This window comes from Marmota marmota, unplaced genomic scaffold (assembly GCF_001458135.2).
Source record: "Marmota marmota marmota unplaced genomic scaffold, marMar, whole genome shotgun sequence".
Taxonomy (NCBI): domain Eukaryota; kingdom Metazoa; phylum Chordata; class Mammalia; order Rodentia; family Sciuridae; genus Marmota; species Marmota marmota.
The window spans coordinates 4428014-4454572 of record NW_026000169.1 but is presented as its reverse complement, the minus strand read 5'-3'; the positions used below and the strand labels follow the sequence as shown (position 1 = coordinate 4454572).

The following is a 26559-nucleotide window of genomic DNA, read 5'->3' as shown; positions in this document are numbered from 1 at the left end:
AAGGGAGGGAGGGAGGAAGGAAGGAAGGAAGGAAGGAAGGAAGGAAGGAAGGAAGGAAGGAAGGAAGGAAGGAAGGATTTCATCAACTCAGAAAAAATCAGATCTATAATCCCAATGTGTTCACCTAAAAAGCAGGTGCTCATTTTAAGTATCTGTGTTCTCCACAAAATACCTTCTAGGCAGCCACTCAAGGAAAGCTTTTGTGAGAATGTCACAGTCTGATTAGATAAGGCACATCTAGCCTGTTAATTGGTCTTTAGGCTTTATTCATCTATCTCTTATCACTAAACTTGCTGCTCCTCAGGAAACACAGAAAAACCCTCAACAAATGTGAGTAGCTTCATCAGGACTTTTAGCATACTGTCAGAGCCCAGGGGATCTGTAGAATACAAAAACTCTTGTTTCTGAGTATGGGCTTATGCATGATCTATTTAGTAAGGAAAAGAGCCTTTCTCTTTCCCCATCTAAAGATGCCACCTGGCTCAGGGAAATAGCAAGTAATTGTTAAGTTATTACTACTTGATCTGAAAACAGTAAGTTAATCTCACATACCCAGCAGTCTTTGGAATGGGTAAAGAAAGTACCAGATAAACGGTTTAACTTTCTAACATGTAAAATGCCTGATGCTGTGGTTGACACATTATAGGTGTTTAATGAAGGTCTTGTTCTTTCCCTCGGTCTTTCCCCTTCTTTCTCTCATCCTGTCCTTTATTTTTTTTTTCCATTTCTCCACTCCTACCTTCTCGGATGTGACTACAAGACATAGAATAGGCAGAAGAGCATCTTAGGAGCATGATTACTTTACGTTAGCTCAACAAGTGAGATGAAAAATCCCATTCAAGACACCATTACTTCCAACTTCTTTCAAAGGGGTATTGGAAAGCTAAAGGTATGGACATGGTTTTCTGGTTAAGTAGAGTTTAGTGCATACTGTAGGAGAAAATCGTTGTGGATCTCATGTTGGTGCCACTCTGAAAATCTGAACACTCCAAAATTTCTGTTTTTCCTTCCGTAGATGGTTAAGAGGAATGATGAAATGCTAAATGAAGACTGAGCAAAATTTGAAGGGAAAATGTATATGTCTCAGCCTTCCTTGGACAGGGCCCCTTGCCTGATCTCTAGAATCCCACCCTACACTCTTTCCTCTTCAGAAAATAACAACGACCCTTTCTTCATTCTTCTTGAAACTATTGGTGTTTGTCTTCTTACACTGTCTTGAGTCAGTATGAAGTTTTGGTGATTCAACAGGGTTATAATTGGTCTTTACCACCTTTGGGCCTTAGGAATATGGGAAAACGGCTGTCTCCATTTTATGAACAGATAAAATAAAGTTCAGTAATGCAAACTGTGGACTTTAGATAATAACAATGTATCCAAGTTAATACATCAATTGTAACAAATACCCCATTAATGCAAGATGTTAACAACAAGGGATGTCAGGTAGGAGGATATGGGAAATCTATTCTTTTGTTCAATTTTTCTGCCAACCTAAACTGCTCTAAATAATAAAACCTATTCATTAATTTAAAAAAAGAAAAATAAGTTCACTACTTTTCCAAGATCATATGGCCCCAAAGTAAAAATAATGCAAGGCAGCCTTCCTATTGGCCTTCTTGAGCTGGCGACATGAGACAGGCTCTGGTAGGAAGTGTCTCTGTTGAACCACAGGGAATGAGCAAGACAATTCCAAGATGAATCTTCTTCTCTCTTGACATCTGGACCTTCCTACTAACATATGCAGCATTCTTTTTTTTTTTTTTAAAGATAGAGTGAGAGAGGGAGGGAGAGAGAGAGAGAGAGAGAATTTTTAATATTTATTTTTTAGTTTTCGGCGGACACAACATCTTTGTTTGTATGTGGTGCTGAGGATCGAACCCGGGCCGCACACATGGCAGGCGAGCGCGCTACCACTTGAGCCACATCCCCAGCCCAACATATGCAGCATTCTTACAGTGAACCTTAAAAATTAAATGAATACTCAAAGTAGGCTAGCCTTTGATTTGAGTTGGGTTCTTGGACTTGTTTCTCCAAAATGTCTTCTCAGCCTTTCCCTGAGGCTGCTCATGCTCAGACTCTACTACTTGAACACAGTAATAGACTAGATAAAATAATTTCAGGAGCTATTCAAAATGAAATAACTTACACATACCAATAACAATCATTTGGTGGTTGACCTCTAACAAACTCACAAATACTGATGCACAAATTTCTTTAATATGGAAGATTTTAAATTACTCAAAAATGATTACCAGTTGCTGAAATGCAGGTTGTTGCCATTTGCAACCTTGGAGCTAAGGGAACATGAGGAACCTCTATCCATACATAAATTGCATTCCCCACATGGCTTCCTACCTGGTGATAGCAGGCTGTCACTCACAGCATGTGAGTTATAAATTGAAAGAAGGAAGGAAAAAAGAAAGAGGGAAGGAAGGAAAGAAAGAAGGAAGGAAGGAAGGAAGGAAGGAAGGAAGGAAGGAAGGCAAAGCAGGAAGGAGGGAGGGAGGTATTTTAAGTCTTTATCTAAATACTCAGTATTGAATAAGTCATTTTGAGAACTAGACAGCAGAGTCAAATCGCCTTTTTGAGTCTTGAAGTAAATTATCAGCCCAGTACAGACCCAGGCTAAGACAGATATAGCATTTGACTTCATGGGTGACTATAATTTCTAGATTTGTGAAAGAGTGATTCCTGCTTAGTACATTCCAAAAAGGACATGAAGTTTCTTAAAGGCCCTATATAAATCAATTCACAATCATACTGAGGTAGTTTGACTGTGACTCCAAAATGTCTGAGTTTCATTTTCTCCCTGTTAAAGATGAAACCACTGACATTCATTTTTTATGGACATTTCCAGCTAAAGACTTTTTTTGGTAAGTTAAAATTTGAAGAGCATGAAAGAGAAATTATTCTGATTTATGATGACTTCCAATCAGGACCAATTAAGAGAAAATGAACCAGGGAAATTGGAGTGGGGAAGGGAAATAAGACCCTGCAAAGTGAGAGTATTTAAAGGGAAGTTTTCTTTCACTTGGGATCCCCAGGGTAGAATCAAGCAATGGCAGCTGCCAGAGTAGGCCCCTGAGCCCAGGACTCACCCACATCCAGCTTCTTCACCTATGAACTTGCTCTAAGCACATACACTGCCCTTTACTGAAAGTTTATAGCCAACAGAAATGCTTGTCCTTTATTGCAGTATTCAAGTATAACTGTAAAGTGAATTCTAATATTAACATATGCTTCACTTATTGCTGACTTGATTCTCAGCTAAATACTTTCTGGTTTCAAATTGAAAATCCAAGGCCTCAAGATTCACACAATTTTTTAAAATATTTATGTCATTATTGTCTGCACATCTGTGTACATGAGGCCTCTGTATTAGGTTGGTGCTGTAGCCATGGGGTTTATGGAGCAAACGCGCGCTCGTGTGCACACACACACACACACACATTAAAGGCTGCATGTACATTACATTTGTGCCTCAGTCTCTCAGGAGCAGAGCTGGCAAAACACAACTGCAAACATCCACCCTCATGAGGAACACTGGGAAGACCCAGAGAAACACTCTCTAGGGCTTGTCCTATATCCCCCATACAACTTCACTTCATTGTAAAAGTTTGTGGGCTGTGCTCTTCCTGAATGGGCACTACTTTAGAGTAGGAAGATCTTGGGCAGAGGCATTTAAGAGATGAGACAAATTAATTAACTTGTCAAAACTTTCTTCAGAGATAACATGAACACAATAGATTATTGCAAAGCCAAGTATTGCTTCCCAGTGATGCTGCATGTTTTCTTTCTTTTCCTTGTGTTTCAATTTGTGGTTCTAGAGGTACTCACAAATTAGTACAATATATGCAACCATGGCATATGGTAGCCAAAGATAGGATAATTCTTTGTTGGGGGTAACCTTGCAATCTTAAACTACTCATACAACACATCTATGTACGTGTGTGTGTGTGTGTGTGTGTGTCTTAAACTCTCAAATTTTACATTTGGAGTAGGATAATTCTTTATTGGGGGGAGTTTTGTCATGTGTATTATAAGATATGAAGCAGCATCCATTAGATGCTAGTAGAACCTCTCCCCTCATTTTCCTTTTTCCTACCACTTTTGACAACCAAAAATATCTCTAGACATTACCAAAGTTCCCCCAGGAGGCAAAATTCCTACTGGTCCACTGGTTGAGAACCATTAAACTAGACAATTAGGCATAACATTCACAAAGCAGCTTATTATTTCTTTGCACTCCCAACCTGATGGGTATTGAACACTAGAACCTTCAGCAATTTTATCTTTATAAAAATATTTAACAAGATTTAATTCAATATTTTAAAATAAATTTAAAATGTCATCTCTATTTAAATAACATTTAAAATTTACATTCATTATAATTTGTATTTTGCCTTTTGATTTTGATAGATTATTTTTAATAGTTAGGAAGAAACAACTAGTTGCAAACACATATAAAAAGATTTACTTTTATTTTTCGCATTTACTACATCCCTCCATTAGCTAACAGATTCTTTTCACTTTATGATTTCCCTTCACTGGCGCCAAGGCTGAAGTTGTTCTCATTGAAGCTTACTGTCAGCACTACCCAGACTTCCCAGGTGGTTTCACTGAGGGTGGGGAGCTGGACTCTGGAAGGCAGGGATATGAATGCAGTCACTAATGGGCAGAAATGTATCTCAGCCAGCACCATGGCCCAGGTACCAGGAGATGTCCCTAGCAAGAATGCACCAACCTTTCTCTGTCTTCCTCCAGGGTCTGGGCAGAGAAAACAACCTCTGTACTACTTCTGGATACAACAGGCATCTTATCACTGAACAAATGATGCTATAGTCAGAAGTTAGAGGGGGAGCCATTTCAAGTCATTCATTTGTGCGCCATAAAACTAAACGCTTCTATGATCTCAACGGCCATCATGATAAAACTGCAAACTCAATGGTAGAGGAAAGGAGTGCATTATATTGTGCAAAAAAAAAGTTCACAATCTTACAACCAATTAAACTCATTGCAGTTGAATATTCTAACAATACTCACCAATGCACCTTTGAAGTTACCACTTCAGTACAATTTGTTTACAATTACCATGGTTATAAATGACCTTCCAAATCAGTTCCTGGGGAAACCTGACAAAGTTTTCTGGCAAGCATATACTAACCCAGCAGGGCAATTTCCAGGCTGCCCCAGAACACCACAGGAAGTCAATTTCCAAGTTACGACAAGTATCTGATCTATATATGCCTTTTATGTGAAATGTAAGCCATCCTGGCCACACCAGACCACCTAATCTAAGGCTATTTACTGTAACTCTTGTCTCCCCCCATTATCAATTCTTTTAAAAAGGCAATCATTGACTTTTGATAAATTTGGGGAAAATCTTCCATTCTAAAACTAATAAACAAACCAAAAAATAAAAATCTGTTTCTAAAGGCTTGATATTACACAGAACGTATTTTCATGATGTCTATAATCTTCCATCTACTTCCCCTAAGGCCCAATTCCTATACTGTTTTGTTTATTTACTTGTTTAACAGCTATTCATATTTAGTAAATAATTATTATTTCTTTTTTATTGATTTTATTTTTTAAATACATGACAGCGGAATGCATTACAATTCTTATTACACATATAGAGCACAGTTTTTCACATCTTTATATATAAAGTACGTTCACGCCAATTATTTCTAAGAACTTCCTCAAGCACTTTGTTTCAAGTAATTTTTCCTGCTCAGGTCAACCCTATTAAATTATTCTCATTTTACAGATAAGGAAACTAAAACTTGAAGGTGCTAAATAATTTTCCCACAGAAATCCCAGAAAATACAAAGACCTAGTATTGAAATTCAGGTCTGTCTAAACAGAGATCTGATGTCTTCATGCACCTTAACAACTATGTAATATTGTAGCTGTGTGATTTACTGCTTTAATTAAAGTACACACACATATACACACACACATACAATTACTGTATTTTGGGTACACCATGGATTGAATAAATTTTGAAAACTAGTCAAAGTAACTTTTGGCCATCCTTTCATTTTTAAAGTAAAATATATTGGTTATTTCATTTCAAAGTTAATATCTATTCATTAGAAAATTTTGAGAATGTGCACAAGAGAAAAGGGGAAAAAAAACAACCAAAGATGAACATTTTCTAATATTTTCTTAACTAGAAATTACAACATTTTGGTAAGAAAACATTCTGTTGTAATATATATTTTGAAGAGCTGATTTAAAAATATTTTTGACATAAAGATTAGCAGATTTAGTGATCAATCAGACATAGGTACAAATTCTCTATCACTTAAAAAACTATTTGGCCTCTTGAACCCAAGATTGCTTCTGTGTAAAATAAGAATAATAATTATTACTATCCCCACTGAGATATTATAAAAATTGAACAAGAAAAAATATAGAGAGAGTGCTTAGCAAATTCTTTGTGCTCAAGAGAAGATGGTAGCAGTGGACATGGTATGTGTATAGACATTTATATTTATATCTATCTCTGTCTTTTAATCTCTATAGCAAACCAAAAACCTATGGCTGGCATTTACAGTTAAAGATTTTTTTTTTGTAAACCCAGAACATGAGCTGGTGAGAACAATCCACTAATAGCCCCAAGACCAGAGAGGTGCCTATGTCTGTGCAGGAGAAAAGGGAGACAAAGCATTGTTCTATGAACTTTCTTCCAGAACAGGCCTCCCTTTCAGGAAAAGTCCCTGCCCTGAGGAGAAGCTACTGGAGTGGAATTGAGATCTATCAGCATATCCCAATAGAGACAAAGGAAAGAAAAGCTGGAATTCAGGTAAGAGTGGAGGTAGAGAACAGAACTAGGAAGGTTTGGGAAACAACAGAAGAGGGAATTCTCCAAAACTACTTCAAACCAGCTTCTGACATCTCAGAGAACTGACTTCACCTAAAAATGAGCAACAAGAAAGTACTGACGTCAAATGCTCTGCAAAGTTGTTAGAAGATAAAAGAGAAGAAAGAGCAGAGTAACTTCACTATAGATAATAAAGCATATCAGAAAGAGACAGATCAAAACTGTAACTTATTTCAAAACGAGCTAAAAGACATTATGAAAATGATACAAAATGTAAAAGAACAGCATACCTCAGAATTAGGAAAAACTCATAAACCAGGTGACAGAACACGGGAAAGAATTATAAATAAATGAAAAAGTCACTTTGGAAATGAAGAGTAAACTAGAAGGAATACAAAAGCAAATAAGCCCAGAATATGTCTTAAGAGGATACAAGGTGAAATTGAGGAGACTTTTTAAAACCAAAAAAGAAATAAGAAGTATTAAAGAGAAACTGACAAAGAAAATGTGCACTACATAATATAAAGAATCCCCGAGGAAGAAGAAAATACAGAAAAGAGCAAATTCTAAAAACAACAAAGCGAAGATACTTTCCTGAATTTAAAAAGGAACTGAAACCATATACTAAAATATATCTGCGAAAATCAATTCAAAATGTCCAGCACCAAGGCATATGCTAACAAAAATTTTTGGAACATGTCAGAAACAAAAAGCAAATGACTTACAAAGGGAAAAAAATAGGTTACTATGAGACTTTACAGCAGCCCTGCTCTATGACAGAAGAAAATAGAGTAACCTAATTAATATACTCAAGGAAAGAAATGTCTAAAGGAAATATAAAGTTTTTTTTATCCAGTAAAACTGACTTTTAGATACAAAGAGCATAAACAAACAGTTATCAACATGCAAGAACTCAAAGAACATTATTCCCATGTGCCCCTCCTAGGGAATATACTAAAAATGAGCTTCAGAGAAACAAAGTCACTAGAGAGATATAGACACAAGGACTGATGACAAGAGCTAAATATATACAACATGCAGTTATTATAGAATAGAGATCAAACAAGCATTAACAGGAGAAAGTATAATATTAGTGGCTATATGCTTAGAAAATGTATAGCAGCTATAAAAACAAATGGGAGAATGAGGGAAGTATATGCAAAAAATGTAGTTATTTTTCACTAATGAATTGCTGGTGGTGTTAGTGTTGTTTGAATATATAACATCGGAATTGGGTAAATAAGTAATTAGGCGGTGTTCTGATTCTATCACTATATCCTTGAGAACTAAGATTTTGGTATTCAAGAAAGGAAATACAGCCGCAACACAAAAGTTAAAAACCCTGCGTTCCCAAATTTAAATTAGAACTACCAGGATGATCTCATGAAGTAATTTTGTCTACCAAAGACACCTAGAAACAATGACCATCTCCAGCATACAGATAGATGGCCGTATTGAAACATCTGGGGGGAGGTTCTTCCCTCCAAAACCACCCAGGGATTCTTGGAGAAGTGACTATGACCACATCTGAGGCAAGAAATATACAAGATGAGCCTGCAAAGCCCTGGTCATGCCAACTAAGGAAAAAGTGATCAAAGGTGGTGTTAAAAGACCCAGAAGCCAACTACAGGACAATCCGGGTTTTCACTGAGATGTCTGAAAGGGTGGGATGGGAATTGACATCCCTTCATCTTGCAAAAGGAAGCATACAGGAGTTTGGTTGACTGACTGGATCCAGTTGCCAATTTGTAGGGAATGCAGAAGTCAGAAAAAAGTGTTAATGAACAATCCAGACCATGGGAAACTATGGGTCAAGTCCCTTAAGTTCTTCAACAGATAATCTGTAAGGAAAAGAAAAGGAAGGAGGAAAATTGGAAGACGAAAAGAAATGTAAAAGATTTAAAATAGGCAAGACAAAATTACAGCCAGTAGGGAATACACATTTTTTTTATTTTACTATTTTTTTAGTTATACATGATAGTAGAGTCCATTTTGATACAATTGTACAAGCATGGAACATATCTTATTCTAATTAGGCCCCCAGTCTTGTGGCTGTACACCATGGTGGGATTCACTGTGGTGTATTCATATATGTACATAGGAAAGTTATGTCGGATTCATTCCCGTCTTTCCTTTTCCTATTCTCCTACTTCCTTCCCTTTATCATCCTTTGTCTAGTCCACTGAACTTCTATTCTTCCCTTCCTCCACTCTACTATCAGTTAGTGTGATAGTCTCCAGATCTATCCATTTACCGGCAAATGTCATAAAGTCATTCTTCATTGTGGCTGAGTAATACTCCATTGAGGATACACATTTTTTTTTTATGAAACTGTGAAAAAATTCCAGAAAGTGGTTATTATAAGTTAGGATAGAGGTTGCTCTAAGGGAAGGAGTGTTGAGTTTGGGATAAAGTATCAGGAGGAGCTTCTGCAATACTGAAAAATTCTATTTCTAAATCCAGGTAGTGGTTACCACAAATGTTAGTTAATTAATCTACATGATTCTGTGTGATTGACTGGATCTGCATTTTATTTTACAATAAAATTATCAAATGACTAGATAGATGCTAAATAAATATTAACCATACTTAAAAATTAAATTGAAAATATTTTCCAATATCACAACATCATAATAAGCAGCCATGGTAGAAAACAGGGATTCAAAATTAAGACATTCTAAGAAAATTTCAGGAAATACCTCTATTTGGCATTCATCTTGAGGACTGACTATAGTTGAAGATACAGAATGAAAAAGTTTTGTTTTGATACTTTCCTGGGTCCAAACAGACAGTTACCTATCCTATCAGAAATACAACTGTTCAAAGAAGGAAAGAATAAACTGTAAGTTCTATGGGAAAAAAATATCAAAAGGAATAGACTTTGGAACACTGGGTAAAGAAAATCAAAACTCTAGCAAAGTATTTTGGTATTAAAAAGTATGGACATGTAGCACTCAGCAGACATTCAGTGTAAAGGAGATGCATCTCTGTGTAAGAAAACAAAGTTTTATTTTAACTCTTGTAACCCAATCCAGTCATTTCTGATTCTCTGATGATCATTTTTAAATTCTGGAGATACATGGTTGCCTAGCCTTGAGTTTAAACCAAAGCACTAAGCCCAAATCTCTCTGAGATATTTTAGCTTTAGAGTGTCTCCTCTCTGTTTATAAATAATAGGTACATGGAATGTCTTGCCAGACACCCTAACAAGCCGTTCTGAAACATACCTGCATGTGTGGCATTTTTTTCAGAGTGCCTATGAGAACTAAGACCTGTGAGCAAGTGGAAGAAGACGGATCCTGTGGACAGAAGAATGGAACTCTGATGCAGACAAAATATAGATCTCAAACAATCCCACAGAAGGCACTGGAGCTGAGATAGTTATTTCAAGTAGTTCCACCATGAGGCAAAGAGCATGGGACTCACTTACACACACTCCACCCTGCCCTCACTAGCCAGTCACATGTTTGGCCTGCTCTAGGGGAAGCACACCTCAAGCTAAGGAATTCTCCCTGAGGGCAATTCCCGGAGCCCCAGTCAGCTGAAAACTGTCGACTTCTGGCATTAACAGACATCATGGAATGAGGAGGGACTGCTCAGCTTGCCAAAGCATCCACTACTGAGAGCAATTCAACCATTCCACTTTTCAGTCAATCTATGCAGCAAGCTTAGTCTCTGCAAGCTTGCATTTCACCTTGCCACTTCAGAGTCTTTTGAGTTCATGTTCTGAAGAAGAATTTTGCTTCAAAGTTTCAAAGATGTCTAGGAGTCTGGCCTTTAAAAGGTTTTCTACATATATTGAAATTCAATTTGAGTGAAAGCTTGCAACAGATTGCTAGTATCACAGCATTCTTGTTCACTCATTCCACCAGTATTTACTAAATGCTTTCTAGGTCTGAGCACTAGAACCAAAGCAGTGGAAACATGGTGTTGAACAGATAGAATCCCTTTCTGCCTAAAGTTTACTGTCTTCTCTTATCATTCAATGTTGTTCAATTCTGCATAATGACATTCTGCCCATGTTCAGAGTCATCCGTTCACCTCCATTCTGGTGATGAATGCCATAGGAGATAATTATGCCATCCTTGAAAAATCTATAATATATCAGCATTTTTCTGTGACATTTCTTCTCTGTGCTATGTGGCTTCATTAACTTGATATCTATTTGAGATTTTCGCCTAAAGAATTTAGCAGGGACTTTAGATAGCAATTCAAGACACTGTTCAGGATACCTTTGTAGTGTTGTGAGTTTATATAACACCTCCTGTTATGTTTTGGATGTGAGGTGTCCCCCAAAATCTCATGTGAGCAATGCATAAAGTGAAATGACTGGGAAATGAGAGCCTTAACCTAATCAGTGAATTAATCCCATGATAGGGATTAACTGAGTGGTAACTGAAGGCAGGTAGGGTGTGGCTAGGGGAGGTAGGTCATTGGGGGTGTGTCTTTGGAGTATATATTTTGTATCTGATGAGTCTCTCTCTCTCTCTCTCTCTCTCTCTCTCTCTCTCTCTCTCTCTCTCTCTCTCCCTCCCTCCCTCCTTCTTGGAGGCCATGTCCTGACCTGCATTCCTCTACCACTCCTCTGCCCTGATGCCCTGCCTCACATTGAACCCTGAGGAATGGAGCTGGCTGGCTGTGGACTGAGACCACTGAAATCATGAGCCCCCAAGTAAGCCCCCCTTTCATCACTTTTCCTCCTCTAAAATTGTTCTTGTCAGGTCTTTTAGTCAGAGTTGCCAAAAAGCTGACTGAAACACCACCTGTTTTTGTAATCATTTTGTGTCGTTTATTATTTTACATCAATAAATGGTCATGTGTTGGGGTTTGATTCTCCATGGGTTTTTCACATTTCTGCCTTTAGAGCCTAAACATGGCACTTGAACAAAGGAACATACTCCTCTCTTTAAAATGTTGCTTATTATCATTATTGCCATTCTCTAGCTCTCTTGTCATGATTTGCATGCTGGGGCTCATAGGCTATTAGGAATTCCTTCAGAGTAGGGTCCCATATGATATATACAATTTTTGTTACCAGCCATAATGCAGTCCCTTGGACTTAGGAGAGACACAATCAATTAAGCATGCTAAACAAGTGTGTTAAGATTAATTAAACTTGAGGACATGTGCTGCTATATGATATATGCATGAAATTAAAAAATTGCCCTCGTTAATATTAAAGTAGCTGTTTTGCATTTCTATCAGAATTGAGTAGAAGTGAGTTCAAAATTTCAAAATTAAATTTCACTGGCTTCAAATAATTTTCCTGTAGTAACATCTAGTAATAACGAAAATGAGACCTGATATAAATTGTTTTCACCTTTCATGAGAGCAATCTGATAATATCTACAAAATTTGTATACACTTGAACACAAACATTCACATCTAAGAATTTATCCCTCCAAAAATTTTTAATGTACATATAAATATGTAGCTAAAATCATATTTCAGTTTTTCTTTTTGATAATTTTTATTTGTTTTAATTAGTTATACATGATAATATAATACATTTATTCACTTTGATATACATACATGGGTATAATTTCTCATTTTTATGAGTGTACATGTTGCAGAACCATATTGGTCATGAAGTCACATATATACATACAGTAATAATGTCTGTTTCATTCTACTATTTTTCTATCTCCTTTTCCCTCCCCTCCCCTTTCATCACTTCCCTTTACCTAATCTAAGGTAATACTATTCTTCCCTAGTGCACCCCACCTTATTGTGAATTATCATCAGCATATTAGAGAAAACATTCAGCCTTTGGTTTTGTAGGATTGGCTTATTTTGCTTAGCGTGATATTCTCCAACTCCAACCATTTACAGGCAAATGCCATAATTTCTCTCTTCGTTAAAGCTGAGTAATATTCCATTGAGTATTTATGCCATATTTTCTTTATCCACTCATCAATTGAGGGACACCTACGTTGGTTCCATAGTCCAGCTATTGCAAATTGAGCTGCTATAAACATTGATGTGGCTGCGCCACTATAGTATGCTGATTTTAAGTCCTTTGGGTATAAACCAAGGAGTGAGATAGCTGGATCAAATTGTGGTTCCATTCCAAATTTTCTAAGGAATCTCCATACAGCTTTCCACAGTGGTTGCACCAATTTTCAGTCCCACCAGCAATGTATGAGTATACCTTTTTCACCACATCCTCACCAACATTTATTGTTGCCTATATTCTTGATGACTGCCATTCTGACAGGAGTGAGATCAAAACTACTCTAGTAGTTTTGATTTGCATTTCTCTAATTGCTAGAGACGTTGAATGCTTTTTCATAAATTAATTGGTCAATTGTATTTCTTCCTCTGTGAAGTGTCTGTTCAGTTCCTTAGCCCATTTATTGACTAGGTTATTTGGTTTTTTGGTGTCAAGTTTTTTGTGTTCTTTACATATCCTAGAGATTAATGCTTTATCAGAGGTGCATGTGGTAAAGATTTTCTCCTAATCTGTAAGTTCTCTCCTCACATTATTAATTGTTTCCTTTGCTGAGAGGAAGCTTTTTAATTTTAATCCATCCCATTTATTGATTCTGGATTTTACTTCTTGCACTTTCAGAGTCTTATCAAGGAAGTCAGATCCTAGGTTGATATGGTAAAGATTTGGGCCTATTTTTTCTTCTGTTAAGTGCAGGATCTCTGTTCTAGTGTCTAAGCCTTTGATCCACTTTGAATTGATTTTTGTGCAGAATGAGAGATAGAGGTATAATTTCATTTTGCTACACATGGATTTCAAGCTTTGCCAGCACCATTTGTTGAATAAGCTATCTTTTCTCCAGTGAATATTTTTGGCATCTTTGTCCAGTATGAGATAATCATATTTATGTGGGTTTGTCTCTGTATACTCTATTCTGTACATTTGTCTACAAGTCTATTTTGGTGCCAATATCATGCCATTTTTGCTACTATAGCTCTGTAGTATAGTTTAGGTCTGGTATTGTGATGCCTCCTGCTTCACTTTTCTTGCTAAGGCTTGCTTTAGCTATTCTGGGTCTCTTATTTTTCCAAATAAATTTCATGATTGCTTTTTATATTTCTATGAAGAATGTTATTGGGATTTTAATAGGAATTGCATTAAATCTGTATAACGCTTTTGGTAGTATGGCCATTTTGACAATATTAATTCTGCCTACCCAGGAGCATGGGAGATCTTTCCATTTTCTGAGGTTCTCTTCAATTTCTAGAGACAAATGACCTCCTACCTAAACTGAATGAGGAGGTCAAACATGATTTAAACAGATCAATTTCAAGTAATGAAATAGAAAATGCCATCAAAAGCCTACCAGCCAAGAAAAGCCCAAGACCAGATGGATTCTCCGTTGAGTTCTATAAGACTTTCAAAGACAAATTAACACCAATACTCCTCAAAGTATTCTATGAAATAGAAAAGGAGGGAACCCTTCCAAACTTATATTCTATGATACCTATGATACCAAAACCAGACAAAGATACATCAAGGAAAGAAAACTTCAGACCAATATCCCTGATGAAATAGATGCAAAAATTCTCAATAAAATTCTGTAAAATCACATACAAAAACATATTAAAGCTTTTCTGCCCGCTCCCCCTACCCCCAAGCGCCACCGTGCTCACTCCGAGCTCCAGGCTCCTGCTAAGCTAGCGCTGCTGCCGTCTCAGTCTAGTCGCCATCATGATTATCTACCTGGACCTCATCAGCTACAATGAGATGTTCTCCGACATTTACAAGATCTGGGAGATCACAAACAGGCTCTGCCTGGAGATGGAGGGCAAGATGGTCAGTAGGACCTAGGACCGAGGGTAACATTGATGACTTGCTCATTGGTGAAAATGCCTCCGCTGAAGGACACGAGGGCGAAGGTACTGAAAGCACCGTAATCTCTGGTGTTGATATTGTCATGAACCATCACTTGCAGAAAATCAGCTTCACAAAAGAAGCATACAAGAAGTACATCAAAGATTACATGAAATCAATCAAAGGCAAACTTGAGGAACAGAGACCAGAGAGAGTAAAACCTTTTATGACAGGGGCTGCAGAACAAGTCAAGCATATCCTAGCTAATTTCAAAAATTACCAGTTCTTTATTGGTGAAAACATGAATCCAGATGGCATGGTTGCTCTCCTGGACTACCGTGAGGATGGTGTGACCCCATATATTATTTTCTTTAAGGATGGTTTAGAAATGGAGAAATGTTAACAAACTTGGCAGTTACTTTGGACCTATCATCTGTCATCATAACTGGCTGCTGCTTGTCATCCACACAACACCAGGACTTAAGACAAATGGAATTGATGTCATCTTGAGCACATTTATTTTGACCGTGATTTATTTGGAATGGAGGCATTGTTTTTTAAGAAAACATGTCATGTAGGTTGTCTAAAAATAAAGTGCATTTAAACTAAAAAAAAAAAAACATATTAAAAAGATAGCGCACCACAATCAAGTGGGATTCACCCCAAGGATGTAGGGTTGGTTCAACATATGGAAATCAATAAATGTAATTCATCATATTAATAGACTTAAAAACAAGAATCATATGATCATCTCAATAGATGCAGAAAAAGCATTTGACAAAATTCAGCATCCCTACATGTTCAAAACACTAGAAAAACTAGGGATAGTAGGAACATACCTTAACATTGTAAAAGCTATTTATGCTAAGCCCAAGACCAACAGAATTCTGAATGGAGAAAAAAATGAAAACATTCCCTCTAAAAACTGGAACAAGACAAGGATATCCTCTTTCACATCATCCTTGAAATTTTAGTCAGAGCAATTAGACAAAAGAAAGAAATTAAAGGGATACAAATAGGAAAAGAAGAACTCAAACTATCACTATTTGCTGATGACATGATTCTATATCTAGAAAATCCAAAAACTTCCACCAGAAAACTTCTAGAACTCATAAATGAATTTAGCAAAATAGCAGGATATAAAATCAACACCCACAATCAAATGCATTCTTATACATCAGTGATGAATCCACTGAAAGAGAAATTGGGGAAACGAGTCCATTCACAATAGCCTCAAAAAAAAGTACCTGGGAATCAATCTAATGAAAGAGGTGAAAGACATCCACAATGAAAACTACAGAACATGAAAGAAAGAAATTGAAGAGTTTTTCTTTTTATTTCTGTGATGCTTCTTGGAAACTTGGGTGGCCAGTATTATATTTAGTCAGTGTACTTCCTTTAGCTTAGGGAACACATTCTACAGAGGAAAACTGCTTCCAGGATCCCTAACTTTTCATTTTAAAAACTCAAAAAGAAATGAAATTTGACCCTTTAACAAAGATTGGAAATTTGTATGGCTTTTAGAAGTTATCAATGCATAGATATTTTAGGACTACACCTACATTTTTAGCAACTGCATAAATGAATACCTAAAGATATAATTTTGACCTGTGTTTTAATTTCCCACCCTAATTTCATCTTGCATCTGACATTTGTTCTCTTTGATAAGCAAGAGAAGTTTTATCAGATTTTGGAAGAAGGCACAGACCAATGTTCTATGATACTACTTTATCAGAGCAAGTTGACAGAAAAGTGAAGGTTAAGGTCCCTCAGGGAGCTGCTGAGCACACATGGGGGAGAGATTCTGATCATGGAGGAGAAGTGAACAAGCTGGGACCCCTGCTTACTGGACAAGGCGGGTGCAGTTGTGATTGCTTCAGCTCTTCCACCTGCAGTCTAACTGTAGAGAAGGGGAGTAGCAAAATCTCCTAAGAGCTCCTGGAACAATCCTCCTTTTCCTGCTGGTGAATTACAGAGCTGTCTCTAAATATCTTTGAACTTAAGTTAGGCTAAACTGTGCATAAATCCCTATCTCCGTGGCCATTTAACTCTAGGCCCAGTTGTACCAAGGATCACACTGATATTTTGCACCCAGGCCCTATAGTTAGGCGTGGCCACCATGGGAGGAAGGGTAGTATATAGATTTGGAGACATCAGCAGCGTACAGATTAAAAGGGATACACAAGGAGACCATCTTTAGTCTCATTTAATAATTGCAAAATGATCTAAATTTGAAAATTGCTTTCTGTTGCAGAGAAGTAAAATTCTCTAAAGGATTTATATTAGAGCAGTGCTAATTAACCCCCAGAGCTAGTTGAGAGTGTTGTTTCATGCTGTTCCTGAGAAAGAACCTCTCTGGGGGCACCAACATTTTCTTTCCAGTCTCTGAGATTCCAAAATTCTCTGGAGGTGGCCTATGCAGTTACTCTCTGGTTGCCACCCCAGGACAAAGTCCATAGAAAATTTCTCTGTATTCCTCTCCAGCAGCTTAGCACATAGCTCTGAAATGAATAGAAAGCAAGTGGAGGCAGAACAAGATTCAGGGGAAACAGTTCAGGAATTTCACAACTTGATAAAACTAAAGAATTATATGGACTCTGAATGGATCAGTATACATGTATGCATAACTTCAATTTCCCTTTTTTCTTTATCCCACGGGGTAAGGGGAGAAGTTTCAACAGTTACAGAAGGTACAAAATTTCAAAGCCATAGCCTTGGGGACAAGTACCTACATTTCCCTTGTGTTTCACAATATTGAAGTAGAGAAGGCTACATGTAACTGTAGAAATATTAAACTACCCTTTGACTGAGGGCCTTTTTTTGGGAAGGAAAAAGAAGACAAAAATCCATTAGCATAGCTGTTTGGGGAAAAGAGAAGATAATTTGATGGAGCCCCAGGAAGACAAATGCAACCAATATTATTTACAAGTGAGGAAAAGAGGAAGTAACTGTGGAGTTAAGTTTAAAAAGGTGAATAGGTACCCAGAAGAGAAAGGGCACTAGAGACATAAAAATAGGAAGAAAGAAGGCCAAAAGGGTAAATGAGCAAGCATAGGTCAGGAAAAACAGAGCATGGATATTGGTGAATAGGAATAGTTAGATGAGAATGAGGCTGGAGAGAGGAAGCAGGGCCAGGCCATGCAAGGCCTTTTTACCACACTGAAGACTTTTTTCTTAATGTCTTAGGTGGATTCAAGGAACCACCACAACCATGTACTGAGATATAACTAGAAGTCACATGTGCTGCCATCAAGCTAGAGCCAGCCATTTCCTTGCAAGGAAGTATATGAAACAGTCTTCACTGTCCCAAACCCAGCATGGAGCCCAGAGCTTCCAGTCTGAACAATGACATTTACTCCCTATGTGCACAGGTTGTCTAATCGCCTTAAAACTTCCTATTACGGTTTGGGTATGAGGTGTCCCTCCAAACCTCCTGTGTTAATGCAGGAATATTCAGAAGTAAGAAGGATTAGATTGTGAGAGCTGTTAACTCAGTCAGTCCATCCAAGTTTAAATGGACTGACTGGGTGGTAACTGTAGGCAGGTGGGGCATGGCTAGAGGAGGTGGGTCACTACAGGCATGTACTGGAAGGGTGCATCTGCTCTGTGGCCCCTTTCCCCACTTCTGTCTCTATTTCCTGACCCTACCATGAGCTGAGCAGATTTTCTCCACTGGGTCCTTCCACCATGATGAGTTGCCTCCCCTTGGTCCCAGAGCAATGGAATCATCCATCTTGAGAGTGAGATCTCCGAAACTGTGAGCCCCAAATAAACTTTTACTCCTCTAAATTGTTCTTGTCGGGTATTTTGGTGAGAGTGATGCAAAAACTGACTAAAACTTGGAGTGTTTTTATTTTTTTGTTGCTGTTGTTTTTAATTTTAAACAGGACCTCACATACACTAGGTAGGTCAGTACTCTACCACTGAGTGACATCCCCAGCTTTCTAATTTGAGACAGGTCTCACTAAATTACTGAGGTTGGCCTCAAACTGTGGCCTTCCTACTTTGGTTTCCCATATAGTTGGAATTACAGGAATGCACCACTGTTCTTACCATGTTTGCATCCTCTAAAGTAGGAATATTTAGATCTATTTCAGAGGGTTGTTGTAACAATTAATGAATTGTTAATGTAGGTGAAAACACATAACCCAGTGCCCAGAATATACATACTCAGTGAAAATTATTTTCTTTTCTCCCTTCTTCTATATTTTTATATATGACCATAATCCTACTGGAATGAAATTCTATCCCTTCCACCTATTCAAATCTGACTTGATTTGTTTATTCATTTATTCATTAGTCCACTTAATCAGTGATGGTTACTAAGTGCATGTCACATACCAGGAAGTGTGATAGGGGTTGAAGATGAATATGGCAGTGCCTATCCTACTGGAAAGGAGAAATAAATAAATACACAAAGGCAATGTAAAAATAATATGAAATCTTCCTTGACTGCTCCAGTTGTAAGTGATTAATCATCTCTCTGATTCTTTATGCTACTTTCATCACTTATGGCAAAATTACCTTGAAATGTAGTTAACTTTTCAAGTGGCTATGATTCATCTCCCGAACCGAGTGTAAGTTCCATCAGGCTGGGTACCATCTCTCATCATTTTTGCATTCTCCTCAGTGTCTTGATTATGTGAATTCAACAAATACCTGTTAAGGATTGTGACAAGATGGAGAAGCAGGACCTTATTTACTCACACAGTTAAACAGGCAAAGTCCTATCATTAATACACCAGCACTCTGCTTCCTCCCCGCACCCATTGTGGCTTATTATGGAATTACTGCCAAAAGAAGCAAGGCGCACATTGTAACACATTGTAAATTTGCATCCATAAAGCTCATGTGTCCTTTCCCTTTCCCTACTCCTAAACTTCAACCTTTCTCAATTCTACAGTCTCACCTGTACCCAACTTATATTCTGCAGATGGGTGACCAGGCTTTTTTTTTTCCTTTTTACAGGAAAGCAAAAGCATTGGAGGAACATTTCTCAAACTCTCTTCTGAATGTCACGATACACGCATTTGTATGTCTATCTTTCTTCTTCCCCATCTTTTTTTTTTGAAGTGTGTAATTAATATAACTTCTATGGATCTAATTTTCTTCTCATTCAATAAATCCTATTTTTTCACTTATTCTTCCCTATTCCAGGCCCAACAATCAGAATTTTAAACCCTTTTTTTTTATCAGCTACTTCCTCAGAACAAATAAGTATGTTCAAGATTGTCTAAATAATTAAAGATAAAGAAAGATAATGAAGGAAGGGGAGGAAGAAGAAAAAAAAATCTGTTATTGATTGAGTCTCCTCCACTAACTACCTTTTCTTTGCTTTCTATGCATAATGCAGCTTAGGCCTTTATTTTGTGTGTGTGTGTGTATGTGTGTGTGTGTTTGTGTATGTGTGTGTGGTGCTGGGGATTGAACCATGGCCTTGTGCATACCAGGCAAGCACTCTTATAAATCCCCAGCCCTGCAGGTGGCCTTTCTAACCACTTTCTCTAAAATTAAAAAAATGACTACAGTTTCCATGCAAAAGTCTTAGAAAACATGTTTCACAGGCATTTTTTATGTCTGCATTTTTCTTCATCATAATTTTAAAGGTGATTTTTTTTCATCATAGAACTGAATCATCAATTACTTAATACCTTAAGTTGAACATTAAGGTTGTTTCCAATTTCTTTTAAATCATTTTTTTTAAAAAAATGCCATGTTGAGTACCTATATATGTACTCTTTCGTGCCTTTCTCTGATACTGTCTTTAATAACCAAAGCTATTCTTGACCAGAGACCCCATTGTGGATAGGCTTAATATATTCACAGCTAACCTGCTTTGGAAGAGTTCACTCAACATCTATACCTCTTTCCCTGACATTTACTCTTCAGCTCACTGAAGACTGGCTTCCATTCTCAGGGTGCTACTGAATTGATTTGCAGTGTCCTCCAGTGTCAGGTTTCTAGATTGGTCTCACCAATTCTTCTAAAACATGTGGCACCATCAACAATTCCTTCTTACCCCCATAACACTTTCTCTGCTTTTTTTTCCTATCATATTACCATCCCCTAGATTCATCCTGGTCTTTGTATGCCTCCACCTTCCAAATCAGTTTTTTCCACATTGCTTGTGCCTCTTGTTAAAGTTTTTAAGCTATCCTTAACCTATTTTTTCAGTGGATTTTTGTCTTTGGTAATCTCATCAATGACATATTAAACACTTCAAAACAAATAACTCCTCTATCTACCTCTAGTCTAAACATGATTTCCTTTGTCCAGGCCACTACATTCAAACACCAGTGGACATTGCCTTCAAACTCTTTATTTCCAAAACCAAATTCATGATCTTCTCCCAAAACTTGTTCCTTTCCCTGCATTTTATACCTCAGCTATGATGACTCTATGATAGTACCTTGTTGTCCAGGCTAGAAATCTTAGTGCCATCTCTACTTCTAGTTATCCATCAAGTCCTAACCCTTTTTTCCTTAGAGTTCTTCTTCCCTCTGAGCTGTGAATGTCATAACTTGCACGATGTTAATTATGTAGCACTTTATGTAGCACTTTATGCTTTGAACTATGATTGGCTTTTCATACTTTCATACTTTCTATTTCTTTCTATAACCTATGATCCTATGATCTTTTAGTCTATGTCATGTCCACACTGGGAACTGGATTTCTATTCCCAGACCATAACACAAAAATCCTATTTGATAAGATGAAAGAGATAAATTACTTATTTGTTTTCATATTATAAAAATTTGTTGAATTGAATAAATGATTTAATGAATGATGGCATCATGCTCCTTGGACAAATTCTGAAGTAGGAAGTATATCTTTGGTCTCCACCTTCCTTTTCCACATCCCTTCTATTACTCCTTCCTCCAAAGTATTCAGGTCTTTCGTGTGGGTCCTTCTCTCTTGTTACATGAAGAAATGACCTAATTAAACACTTTCACTGTGCGATGTGTAACAGCTTTCCTAAAAATATTTTTCTGTTGAGGAGCCAATGGGAGAGCATAATTTAATCAAAACAAATGAGTGCCAAGTAAAAGGCATTATGGGATTTATCAAAGGATTTTGCAGCCATCTCATGTTGCCTGTGTATAGCAGAGATAGAATCCCTACATGATATAACAATAACTAAACTTATTTTGGTTTGAAAAAAGACTAGGGTAAATTCCAACTCCGTCATCGACTATATGGAAACCATGGTCTTAGCTCATCCTCTTATTTGCCCTCTCAGTAACATGGACTGTGTGTGCTAATCAGTGGAAAGGTGGCCACTCCCTGAGAGGTAAAAACAAGGCTGCATTCCACTGGACTAAAATGGCCCTTCTGATTTGGGCATGTCAATAAGCCATATATCTCAACCTCAGAAATTCTCATGTCCTTTATTCAATAGTTAAAAAGGAGAGGAAAAAGTTTCAGACACACCAAATCTACACACAGTTTTTACATTAAGTCATTAAAATCCCTCTTCAAAGCTTTGCAGGTACTTAAGTGGATTTAAAAGAAAAGTGAAGGACAGTTTGTATTTCAAGAATTACATAATTCTCAGACAGCTTAGTGCATGTTTTTTCTTTTCAAATTCCCAGTGGCCCCTGGCTTTATGTGGAGAATAATGTGCTCACAGTAATGCTGGTAGGCACAGCAGTCTCCCATTTTTTCAGGCCGCAGGACTCCTCATTACACACAGCTAGGATAATGTTCTACATTGACACACTGGGCTCTCCCCAAATATCACTACATTCATGCAAGACATTGTTTCACTGGTGAAGAAAGAAGAAATTTCAGAGTGGGATCAAGGCAGCAAGAGACTGGTCTTTTGAAGTGCTGTGACTTCATTTTATAAACTGGATATCTCAATCCAAAGATATTTTATACTGTAGATGCTGTATTTTTCATCCACTTTTTTAAAGAATCTGTTGAAATGTATTTTCTTTTATTTCTGTGAAGACATTAGCATGAAAAATTGAAGTGTCCTGCCAAAGAGTAATGCTTCTTTTCCCTGGCATCTACACTTGCCACTGTGGCTTTGTAGAAAGAAGTACCTGGCCAATGACATCTTGAAGACCCTCTTTCTGTCATCCAGTGAGATATGGTTTGAAGAGGGCCCGTATGCAATCCTGCTTGATCTCCCCCTCTGTTTTTCTTCTCAAAACTATCTCCTCCAAACATAGTACTTTGCTTATTAATCTGAGTAACTAACCTTTGTTATCCATTTCATCCAAAGAATTTAGATTTTTTCACCAGTATTCTTAACACTTTATGTCATAGGATTCTCTGCTAGGGCCTCACAAATGACAGAGACGTCCACTTCTAGCCAAAAAAAAAAAAGAAACAAGATTTACCCCTGGCTAAAATACCTAAAACAAAACAAAATTTAAAAAACAGAAAAACAAAACAATATATATGGAAAAATTGTTTTTTAGGAATTTGAACATCAGAAAATTAATAGCAATGCCACTGAAATTCAGGAGAAAAAAAAAATTAGGTGAGCCTAATGAATGCCCTATCTTATTAACTGGAGAGAATTCCCAGTCTGTAGAACAGGAAAGGAAAAGCTTAGAGATGTACTCCTATAGAGGAAGCCGAGCTGGAAGTCTGACTAGATCAAGGCAGTTGGAATTCTGAGTGTACCAGAAAGAAGGCTTCAGAGAAAGCTCTGTGGGGCTCTTCATTGGGTCTCCCTAGAATGTAAAGGAAACGTATTCCATCATATAATTCTGCCCACAAATAACACAATGATGAAATTAGCAGTCAAGAACACTGAAAAAGGTTTTAAGTTATAGTGGTTTTTAAAATGAAGACAAATGGTATAAAATAGAAACCCTATATGTCAGAGATTTTTTTTTCTGCAATCTACCGTAACAAAATTTTGAAAACTTTTAAAACTCAGAAAAGTTGAAGGAATAATATAAAATAATTCATGTATTTTTAAACCTAAATTTACGAAGATTTACCTAGATTGTATTGGTTTACACTTGCTTTATCTATGTCTTTCTTGACAGAGAGATGATACATGGCTGAATCATTAGAGAATAAATTACAGATTTTTGATATGACATCCATTTTTAAATACTTCACCATCCATATCTTAAGAATAAAGCCATTTTTCTATATAATCATAATATTATCTATCATACCTAAGAAAATTAACAATATATCTGTTATTTGAATATTCAATCCATATTCAATTTTCTTCAATTATGCCCCAAATGACTTTTATACACTTTTTTTCATACAATATTCAAACTCATTCAATTTAGGACATTAACCCTACTTCTTTTTTTCTTCATGACATTTTCTTTCTGGGAAATGCCAACCAACTTGTCTTTTAGTATCTTTCACACTTTGTATTTGTCCACCTCTTTATGGTGGTACTTTACTTTTGCCTCTGTCACCTGCATTTCCTCTCTAGGTGTTAGGTCCAGAGGTTTGGTGAATTTCAGTCAAATATTTGGAACAAGAATTACTTCATAGGACACTCTGTCTGTACATCTGATCGATAAACTTTCATACCCATTCTTTTCATAAAACTTATTCTCCATTCTCCATGAACATTTCCAGCAGTGGTCCAGCAAGGATTCAAGCAGGAACCCTTCAGTATGATTGAGAAGGTTGACAGGAAACGAGGAAGAAAAGCTTGTCCAATGTACACCACATCAGTTAGACACAGCACCATTTTCATTGAGGTCCCAGTTCTCTGAACCTCTTTTTTTTTTTTGGTTGGCTGCTATGGTCTGAATGTTTGTGACTCTCAAATGTTTGTTCTAATCCTAAGCCCCAAGGGATGGTCCTGGAAAGTGATTTAGGTCATGAGAGTGAAGCCCTTAGGAATGGGATCAGTACCTTCATTAAAGAGATCCCAGAGAACCCCACACACACCTCTTCCATGTATCGGGTCACAGTGAGAAGTCATCTGTCTTTGAGAAAGTGGTCCCTCATAAACACTGACCCCCAGGGCCTTGATCTTGAACTTCCCAGGCTCCAGGACTGAGAAATAAATTTCCGTTTTTGATAAAACACTCAACAGAAGGTATTTGGCTACAACAGTCAGAACAGACTACGACAATGACAACAGAATTTTAATTTTATGTAAGAAGGACAGTATACTTATTATTATTATTATTGAGAAAGAGATATCCAAGTCTGTTTTTACAGTCACCATTTATTAAACACAAGCATCTCCTAGTGTATTTCATGTCTATTGGCATTAAAAAAAAAAACAGAAAAGAGAAGTGAAATGAAATTAGAGAATCAAATGAGAGTCAATAACTGTGTCAGAGAGGTGGCTTTCAAACTTTGTAGACTACAAATTATAACCAAGTGTACCCATGTATATATAAAAAGAAATAAACATCTCATAAAACCATACTTGTCTTTACTATGTGTGAAGAAACTCAGATATTTTATATCCTAGTCTGTGTCATTTTAAAAAAAAAAAAAGAAAAGAATCTGTGTTTTAAGCATAAAATTTTCATAACTTCCAAAGGTTCATTACCTGAAGCTAGGAGATAAAATGATTTGTCTAGCTAGGCTAAGAGTATAGCAAGGAAATGAGAAGGAAATAAAGTAATAGTAATAGCATTCCTCAGTAGAGAATTATCTGCTATGTTTTAATTATTCAAACTGGTTTTTTCTTTCAGCTATAGCATCCTGTAAAGATCTATTGGAATAAAAAGACTGGAGCAGGAATTAGCACTTAACTACTTCCAGCTGGATGACCTTGGATGTGTCCTTTACACTCTTCAGGGATTGCATTCTTTCACTGTGAGGTAGGTATAATGCCAACAAGTTCACAGAGTTGTTGGGAGAACAGTTAGAAGAGAAAAGAAATGGAAGAGCCCTGGAAAAAGACAAGTGTTTTGTGGTTCCAGGCAGTGAGCTCTGCAGTGTTGTACAATGGGCCCTACTTACTGCAAGAAATTGAGGTATACCTAAGTGAGCTTTCTCAATCAGTTCAGAGTGCACCATCACCCTGAAAAACCATCACTTCTTGGAGAAGAGTTGGTTGGACAGTGAGACACAGTAGGCAAAAGAGACCACAGTCTGTATCTAAATCTCCTTGAGTAGCATCATCCTCAGTTATAGAAATGGTGGAAATTGTACAAATGCCCATCTCAGTTTATATGAATTTCCTACCAAGAAAATAGTAACTGAAGACCAGTAAAACGGTTTGAGCCTGTGCTGGTTTCTTCAACTACGTGGGTGCGTCTCGCTTATCATTTGTTTTAATTATTCCTGATGTGTTGCCTATCACATCACAAGCTTCTTCAAAGGGAAGGAATAAGCAGTTGTCATAACAACAAAGCTCTTCATTACCCTGGGAACCTTCGACAGCTTTATTTAAAATGAAGGAGAAAAAAGAACCCTAACCAATTAGCTTTATCAGTCTGATTCATGTTCTTCTTAAACTGATAACAGTGTTTCCTGAAGAACTTACAATTTGATGGGGAATGTGTCATGAATATTTATGCTAACATAAAACTCGGAGAAAAATTGGCAAGCTAATTATCACTTGGAAGGTGTTTCTGGTCAAATTCCTGCCCGGTGATCCATTTGATTTTTTAAAATGACTTTTATTAAGCAAATCAAAGAATTAGTGGGACTATTGCCAACATCTATCTATCCATTGGTACAAGAATGGCAATGAGACTTATTTAGATTTAAACTTTAAAGCCAACACTTCACCCTTCTCCTTTGATTTTCCTCAACTTTTCATTTGGTTAAACCGGAAATGTTCTTGCCTGCCTTCCACCCTTCCTTCTCTATTCAAAGATACAGCGCAAGTCCCTAGACAGTTTTAATTCTGCCCTTCTCTGAAGAATTAAAAAAGCAGATGTTTTCTTCTGGCTGCAGGAGATAAGACTGAAAAGTAATTATTGTCTTGGTCCCAAATCCCACAGGTGTTTTCATTCCTGCCCTGTGACCACAGGAAAAATAAATA

General features: G+C 37.1%; 1 protein-coding gene and 1 long non-coding RNA gene across 2 annotated transcripts in view; one reads left to right on the top strand and one right to left on the bottom strand.

Annotated features, from left to right (window-relative positions):
* The window catches only part of LOC125611798, a 39842-nt gene extending 15415 nt beyond the window's left edge, over positions 1-24427 (bottom strand). The window contains exons 1-2 of the long non-coding RNA XR_007342037.1: positions 22819-24427; positions 19137-19271 (exon numbers count right to left, since the gene is read on the bottom strand). This is a non-coding gene — a long non-coding RNA (uncharacterized LOC125611798). The remainder of the gene's footprint in view (positions 1-19136; positions 19272-22818) is intronic.
* Positions 14394-15194, top strand: LOC107152702 (translationally-controlled tumor protein-like). The gene is given in 2 exon segments (XM_048787216.1): positions 14394-14606; positions 14608-15194. Coding segments are annotated over 2 exon segments (525 nt in total). The 5' UTR covers positions 14394-14489; the 3' UTR covers positions 15016-15194.
* Positions 24428-26559: the final 2132 nt, after the last annotated feature.